Raw genomic sequence first — 8,795 nt, forward strand, 5'->3', positions numbered from 1 at the left:
ATGCATTAAGTAGAAGAAAGATTATTTCAGTACTCTACTAAATTAAAAAATTGTACCACATTTAGGTTCTAATGCTCTAACTCAAACAGGGGAGTAATTTTTTCCTGCAACGTTTTCACAAAGATACAAAAGGAGCATTATTTTCTATTAAAGTGTGTTCAGATTTTTACAAGCCTGTATTTTGAGACCTTCAAATAAAAATAACAGTTCATAAGAACACTAGAACTAGCACAAGGCATTGGGGGAAGCAAGGTAAAAGTAATTGAGTCTCTTTGTCAATGCTGAGAATTTTAAAGCCATGCTTCCACTTCCAAATTAACTTGCCATGTTCAAGGTCGACAAATCCTTGTTGCAGGAGCAGGTGATGAATCCCAAACCCTTCAAACTATATGAAATCCTTCCTATCAGTGCTATTAAATGAATGAAGTTTAAACTGAAATAGCTACTGCCATGCTATTCCAACACAAGAGCAAATATACGGACTACTTGGATGACCCTGGTTTGGGAATGATCTCACTTGTCTGGGGCATGAGGATTTCTTAGATTAAGTGCCAGACTGGTAGTTGGATTAAGTTTTGAAGAGTACTTAAAATAGAATTGCATGGGATCCTTAGTGAAAAGAGCAGTGAAACTCACTTCTACCTATGGAAATCGGTTTCCTATGTAAACAGCAAATAGCTTTTGCCAAAGCCAGCACAGGCCATTCAAACAGCCACTCAGCTGGGCCTCAGTTTTCCTGTTTGTATGTTTCTGTTAACAGACTGTGTACTACAGTACACTGCAGTGTACCACCGCACTGCCCCCTTAAACAGGCATCTGCTGAATTGCAGGACCGTAGAGTAATAAAATTTATAGTAATTATTTTTCTGCTAATAAATGTACAGAAAATATCCCAGGTATGAATTTAAAATGAGTTTCCCAAAGCACACTTGGAAATCCAGAGCACTCTGAAGTGTTTCTGTGTAGAGGTCATTGTTTCCTTTTTGTTCCTTGATGTCCAAATAATGATACTGCTGAGAACCACACTGTTATTTTCAGGATTGTGATGTCTAGTAAGGAGGGCTTTTTCCATTACAAAGTGAAATCAAAAGTCTGTAGAGGGCGAGAGCTGCTAATGGATTTTTGTGAGTTTTGCAACAGAGAGAGGATGTAGCAGAGTGAAATTCTGTGCTGCAGGAACCTGAACAGCTTTCCTAAGAGACTTCTGAAGTACAGTTCCCTGATGAGATTGAAGCTGGACATGAGAAACTTGAGTTCAAAGCCAAATTATGTCACTGATCGGTTTTATCACCTTGTGAAACTTCCTCACTCTTTAAGGGACTGCTTTGTCCCTCCAGTCTTGTTTCATAGGTGGGTTCACTGGTCTATTTTAGTATTTATATACTACCTGCACTGTAACTAGGTAAGTTCATGTGAAACCTGGTTTGGTGTAGCACTGCTCTGCCAGTTCCTGGCAGCTGTTTCAGATATCTTATTTGAATTTTATCTTAAGTTTTACATCTATGTTAAACATGCACCTAAAACAGCAAAGACAATAGAAAAAAGCTTTGCAAGTCAGCAGTGTTTTCTTTACAGCTGAGCACAAAGCATTTCTGTATAGTTTGACTGAGTCACATAAAGTTGGTTCAGCCAAAAACAGAGCCATGGTCTCCTGAACTCTGAGACTAAGGCTGGTTGCTTCCTCTCTTGCTCTCTGTAATGACAAACCATATTCAAGGTGGTGTCATGTATCTGATGTTTTCAGGCAGTGGAGTTTAATGAATATCATTCCTATTAAAGAGCAGTATCCAAATAGGATACCAGCTCTTAGCTCATGCCTCCTGAGTGTGTTTGAAGAATTACACTGTTGTGAATTTTTCCTTTAGCTGTAGCGCATTCCACTTTGAATTAATCATGTAGAGTTCTCTTTTACCTTTGGGTTTTGCTTATACTTGAGACACTTTCGATCTTCACCTTCCCACTGGATAAGGAATCTTATAAGCTGCCTTATATTTTTAGTGTAGCTTCTCTGCTCATATTTATCATGGTCACACCAAATCACAGCTGGCTTACTAAAGCATGGTGTGCAGTTGTTTCTTAGGTAATTACACTAATACTGTTGCTCATTAAAGTGAATGAGTGATACATGGGGTGCATGTGTGCTGCTGTCATTCAGATGTACAATCAACTCTGTACTAGCAATACGGAAGCTGTGTTACTGAGACTGGACAGTGAATAGACGTACAGTTTTTGGATAATAAAATGATAATTAAATTAAATTGTTTCAGGTAGCTACTGCAAAATCAATGTGCAGTGGCATGACAGAAGAAAGCTATGCAGAAAAGAATTGTAAAAGGGCAGCAGGGATTGAAAAAGCATCTCTAGAGATTTTAAACCTGAGACAAGATGTAACATTCTATGGTGGTGTGGCAAAGCAAATAACAGCACTTAGGTGCCTTTATCTACATATGATACCATATGTAGGAATACTCATACCAGCTTTACTCTGGTGAGTTCTGTCATAGGTAGCTACATATGTGTAGTTATTTGAGCTCTCAGTAGCATTGTACAGTATACGCTGAAGTCTGTAATTACTTCCTGGCAATTACAGCATGTGCCAGCTAGCAAAAGCTGATATGAATACTGCACTCTGTGCTGTATGCTATCCTTTGAGTACTGGATGCACGTTCCTACATTTGGTAGTATCTAATGGATCACAGAGCAAAGACAGATAAAAATTGCAGTGTATTTTTATAATTGTCTGAAACTCTGCAACTTCTTACAGCAGCTGAGCAGCATGACATTGGCCATCTTTTGTGTCCCTAGGTTATTAAAGTTGTAAGGAAAATAACGTTTTTTCCTCATATCTTACACTGACATTTTTATGCCTACTAGTGTGAGTCTTGAGGACTCTGTAAACTGGTTTTGTGCTCACTTTATGATGTTTGAATATCTAATTCCAAAAATAGTCTTGTAGCTAAGGGTACTTTTATTGCATCTGATTTCCTTGGTACGTTCTACATCACGTCACATTGCTTGTTGTCAGGAAGTTGGCAAAACCTAGTTTCAGGAGAAGAGAGGCAGGTGAACCCAGGAATAATGTGATATCTGCTACTTCATTTGAAGGGATAAAGTATTTTACAACATCTGTGATATCTACTGATGATAAAAGTATTTATTGTGCATGTCTGAAAGTGTCTCCAAAGCAGTTTTCAGTTAAAAGCACAGTCTGTCATTATGGATTCACTACTCTGTACAGCTTTTCTGTTCCTAGGCATGATTGGTGCAAGTTACTTTCTAGTAATTGTTACAAACAACCATAAAATTAGGAAATGGCAATTAGGCTGGGCTCTAATACAGTGCTGTATTCTGCATGCTGAACTCGTAGCCCCCATGACATACAGGTGTTTACGTATGGATAGCCTGGTTTTTCAAGTTTCACTGTATACCATTGTGTTAAAGTAATTTAGTACTTCAGTGGCAGAAGGAAACATAAGGTAAAAATCACTGGTGTTGGTGAAAAATAGGCGAGCTGAATGAGTTAATATATTGTATATTTTATTGCTGGACCACAAGGAGGGAAGACACTGTTGAGAATGCTCCAGGTAAGAAATGAGGCTCTCAAATATTATTGCTAAGATGGAATTGAGTAGGTTATCAGCTATAGCCAGATGCCCTAATGTCTACAGAGCAGAAGAGAGAGGATTATTCATGAGTGTTTAATGGACACAGCAATTCAGCTGAACACTAATGTATTCCTTTCTTTTCAAGGTATCTACACTCCAGAACCACTCTGCAATTTCTGGTGGGCTCTTTTATCCACGGGGTTTATGTTTGTATATCATTTTAGCATCTTGCAAATTCTGGGCTTGGTAAGTAAATAAAGATTAATAAATGGATAATTTGCAAGTACATTCAAAGCTTATGGCTAGTTTATATATGGATAAGTCTGCTTGCATGCAAGTTTTTAATTGCATGTTCTAATAAGCATTTGTATCATATAACACAACTATCAGTATAATATTTCTTAAATTGGTTATGTACCTGCATAAATCCATCTATTAAATGAACAACTGAATTTGGATCTGCTTTCCTTCTGAAAGCTGCCCTGTTTGTGTTGAACAAAGGAGTGTCACCTAAACAGTTTTGATTATGATGGTAATTTCAAAATTACCATTTTAGGTGTCTGAATTGGTGCAACACAAAAATAGTGTTAATTTCTAAATTTGTTGTCACTTTCTCAGGTTACAGAAGTGAATTTGAACAACATGTTGTGCCCAGCCGTCTCAGATCCTTTTTATGGGCGCTGGTATCGAATTTGGGCATCTGGACACCAGACTGTCATGACCATGACTCATGGGAAGCTTGTAATCCTACTGTTTTACAGTGCCGTCCCCATCTTTAAATGTAGCATGGACTTGCTTAGACTCCCAGCTAAGAAATTAGACTGAAATATCTCCTCACGTAGTAGTACATACAGGAAGCAGATATACTTATACTGGAAAACAAAGAGGAGGGATGAGAGGACAATGGGTTTATACTTCTCCCCACAGTTTATTGCCTCAGAAACACCTCTATAACCAAGTGAGGTTTTTTTAACTGCTCTTTCTCACTGCCTATTGCCAATGGCAAAATTAGTGGCCTTATTCTGGAAAAGGTTCATGTTTTATACCTTTTGTGTAGATTACAGTAGAATCTTACTAAGCCACCGTTGAAAACGAGGCCAGAATCTGTCCACATTCCAACAAAGACAGTGGCAGTGCTACCTCATTTTGACTTACTTTCCATTAAATATAAGTACACTTATAGCATAGGGAATTAAGCAACACGCTAGTGATGTGAACAGAACACATGTTGATATGCATCATCTTGGCTTAACTCTTAGTACTTGGAAGTTGCAAAATGATCCCAGTGGAACGGTGGTACACTTGATCCCCAGTCATAAGTGTAAAACAGGGAGGTTCCACTATATTTCTTTAAGCTGGTTGAAAATATTGGGGAACAATAACTCATTTTTAAAAAAGAAAGTTTTTTATTGACTATTGAATTTCTAAGCTGCTGTGGATGAATATCTGTCCGGCTGAGTCCCATCAAGTCTTGATGCTTTGGAGATGCTTTTGTTTGAGTGAGTGGAAAAACACCATGTTGAAAGAGTTTCAAAAGACCATTTGCATATAAGCTATGATGAGATATTTCATCCACTGTTCTGACCTGGCTTTGAACAATATGTTGGTTTTTGCACTTAGCTTGGACAGCAGGAGTGGAGATACAAAGTCCAATGTTAACTTTCGAGTGGTTTGTTTTTGTTTTTTTTTACTTACTGGCTTTTGAAACATTCCTCCTCTGTGTTCTACACTGATCCTCACTCAATCGAGTGGTTAGTGAAGAAAAAATGAAACAGTGTTCTCTCTCCACACCTCTAATACATTCTTTATACTGATTTCAAAATACAGACATAAAAAGGAACATCAAATCAGTGCAGGCCTCTACTGAGAAGAAATGTTCCAGTTTACTAGTATGACTGAATCTTCCTGTCAACATCTTTTGGAGAACAGGCTGTAGATAGAATGATAAATAGTAAGCTGTGTGTACTTGTTCAAATTTTCCAAGGCTAGAGGAGAAACTGTTGGGCAGAAAGATGGGAAACCTTAAGTGTGTTTCTCCTGGTGGTTAATTGTGAGCCTCTTATGTAGACTGTTGTATTACAGGGCTGCAGGAATTTTGTTGTACAAAAGTTTGTTACAGTTTATAGATTCATTGTGTTGTCAAAGCTGTGACTTGTAAGATAAAACCATCATACCTCCTCCAGCTGGGTCACCTGAAGAGATATTTGATATATTGTGAAGTTAAGGTACAGTCATTCATACCTCAAGAAGGAAAAGTAAGAATGAGAAGTGGTTGGCTTTTTTTGTTGTTGTTTTTCCTTTCTCCTTTAAATGTTTCATGGTGAGGGAACAAATGGCAGCTTAAAATATTTTTACTCCATATGATTAAAGAAAAGGACAAATCAAAGATCTACTGTCCCACATTCTAATTTACTAACTAGTTTCTGGCTTTCTTCCATGCCTTGCATGCATACATCATAAGTATACTGTACTCTCCCAACACGAGACCATGTGACACATGCCCAGACTACCCATCAAACACATATAGCTTGACTTAGTTGTACAGCTTGTATGGCTCCTTGTGGTTTTAATCAGAATTCAGAAAGCACCTGAAAATAACTACCAGCATTCAGAGTTACCTGTCAGTTGTTGAGCTTTCAAATGTCTAAGTACACAATGAATTAAATTATGTAGTAGTCCCACTGCCTCAGTAAAGTGGAGTTTGTGTTGCTTGTGGATTGAGGCCTAAAGAAGGAATCTATTGGTATTGAAGGCCTGAATCTGTGGAGTCAGCTCTGTCACCGACTGAGCTGCTAAAGTGATAGAAGCTCTTGCTGTTTATTTCAGCAGATTCAGTATTTCCAGATGAAATACAGGGTGTTGCTGGGAGATGCTGAGATGCATCAGGTTCAGGAATGAAGTTGCAAAGCCACTGGCCATCATATCTGAAAAATCATGGCAGTCAGGTGAAGTTCCTGATGACTGGAAAAATGGAAATACAAGCCCCATTTTCAAGAAGGGGAAAATGGATGACCCAGGGAATTACAGACCAGTCAGTGTCACCTCTGTGCCTGGCAAATTCTGAGAGCAGATTCTCCTGGAAGGCATGCTAGGGCACATGAGAAACAACAAGGTGCTTGGTGACAGCCAGCATGGCTTCACTAGGGGGAAATCCTGCCTGAGCAACTTGGTGACCTTCTATGATGGGGCTACAGAACTGATGGACAGGGGTGGAACTGTTGACGTCATCTACCTGGACTTGTGCAAAGCGTTCTACACTGTCCCACATGACATCCTTGTCTCTAAATTGGAGTGTCATCAATTTGATAGGTGAAGCACTCGGTGGATAAAGAACTGGCTGGATGGTTGCACTCAAAGAGTTGTGGTCAACAGTTCAATGTCCGGCTGGAGACCAGTAACAAGTGGTGTCCCTCAGGGATCGGTGTTGGGACCCGTCTTGTTTAATATCTTTGTCAGTGCCATGGACAATGGAATTGAGTGTGCTCTCAGCAAGTTTGCCGATGACACCAAGCTGTGTGGTTCAGTTGATCCACTGGAGGGAAGGAATGCCATCCAGAGGGACCCTGACACGCTTGTGAGGTGGACTGATGCCAACCTCATGAAGTTTAACCATGCCAAGTGCAAGGTCCTACCCCTGGGTCGGAGCAATCCCAGGCACAGCTACAGGTTGGGCAGAGAAGAGATTCAGAGCAGCCCTGCAGAGAAGGATTTGAGGGTGTTGGTCGATGAGAAAATGAACATGAGCCGGCTGCAGTGTGTGCTTAAAGCCCAGAAAGCAACTGTATCCTAGGCTGCATCAAAAGGAGTGTGACCAGCAGTTCAAAGGAGGTGATCCTGACCCTCTGCTCTGCTCTTGTGAGACCTCACTTGGAGCATTGTGTGCAGTTCTGGTGTCCTCAACATCAAAAGGAGATGGAACTGTTGGAACAAGTCCAGAGGAGGCCACGAGGATGATCAGGGACTGGAGCACCTCCCGTATGAAGACAGGTTGAGAAAGTTGGGGCTGTTCAGCCTGGAGAAGAGAAGGCTGCATGGAGACCTCATAGCAGCCTTCCAGTATCTGAAGGGGGCCTGCATGGATGCTGGGGAGGAACTCTTCATTAGGGACTGTAGTGATAGGACAAGGGGTAACGGGTTGAAACTTAAACAGCAGAGGTTTAGACTGGATATAAGGAAGAAATTCTTTACTGTGAGGGTGGTGAAGTACTGGAATGGGTTGCCCAGGGAGGTTGTGAATGCTCCATCCCTGGCAGTGTTCAAGACCAGGTTGGATGAAGCCTTGGGTGATATGGTTTAGTGTGAGGTGTCCCTGCCCATGGCAGGGGGCTTGGAACCGGATGATCTTAAGGTCCTTTCCAACCCTAACTATTCTATGATTCTATGCATAGTGCTGGACTTTAAAGCATGTCCCAAATATACTTAATGAAATAGCTGAATGAAACATGCAGTGATTCTTCCCTTCTCATAGTTACTGTCAAGTGTATGATGGCTTACTTATTTACTTAAGATTTTGGTAAAATGCCTTATGTTGGATTCAGCCCTATTGAGAAGGAATGTTTTGGTATCACAGTAGAGTAATTTTAGCCACATTTTACAAATGGCTTTTAGCATTATTATTTGCTTAACTTTTGTTTTTAAGAATCTTACCTTGCTTTAAGTGTTTTCTTCAGAATATTGTAGCTTCTGGAAAAAATCCATGTGAAAAGTAGCTGCTTTTTTTTCTTTTTTTTTAAACTCGACATTTCCTCTCTATATTCATAAGCTTCAGGGCATTCTAAACAATTATGAAACACCTGCTGTTTACCACTGCTGACTGCCTCTGGTCAATGAAGACTGCAGAAGCATTTAAATAAGCTCAGGTGTCTCGCTCAGTGCAGGCTGTTTGCTTGGAATGCAAAAATATGAGCTCTTCTGACTGACTGAAATTCAGTAGCAGGAATGGGCATATAGCTGAAATGATGGAAATCACTGGGGCATCTTGGATGAAAAGATTCTTGGTGTAATTGTACCACTTGTGCCATTTGACTTTGATAGCAGAGCCACTGTAAGTGGTTGTTCCTGCCTTCCTCCCACTCTGTATCACAGATGTCTCTTTCAGTCTCTGTGCTGTGCCACTTGCTTTTCTCCCTTATGCTGGTCCAGTTGTTTTGAGTCGCACTGGAAACTTCAGGCATAATTTCACAGCATGGA

At 40.1% G+C, this 8,795-nt stretch overlaps 1 protein-coding gene across 1 annotated transcript in view; it reads left to right on the forward strand.

Annotated features, from left to right (window-relative positions):
* TMEM164 (transmembrane protein 164) overlaps window positions 1-4,991 on the forward strand; it is a 34,756-nt gene extending 29,765 nt beyond the window's left edge. The window contains exons 6-7 of the mRNA XM_034063933.1: window positions 3,751-3,851; window positions 4,224-4,991. Coding sequence (XP_033919824.1) covers window positions 3,751-3,851; window positions 4,224-4,430 — 308 coding nt within the window. The 3' untranslated portion in view covers window positions 4,431-4,991. The remainder of the gene's footprint in view (window positions 1-3,750; window positions 3,852-4,223) is intronic.
* Window positions 4,992-8,795: the final 3,804 nt, after the last annotated feature.

Source organism: Melopsittacus undulatus, chromosome 6, assembly GCF_012275295.1.
Source record: "Melopsittacus undulatus isolate bMelUnd1 chromosome 6, bMelUnd1.mat.Z, whole genome shotgun sequence".
NCBI lineage: Eukaryota > Metazoa > Chordata > Aves > Psittaciformes > Psittaculidae > Melopsittacus > Melopsittacus undulatus.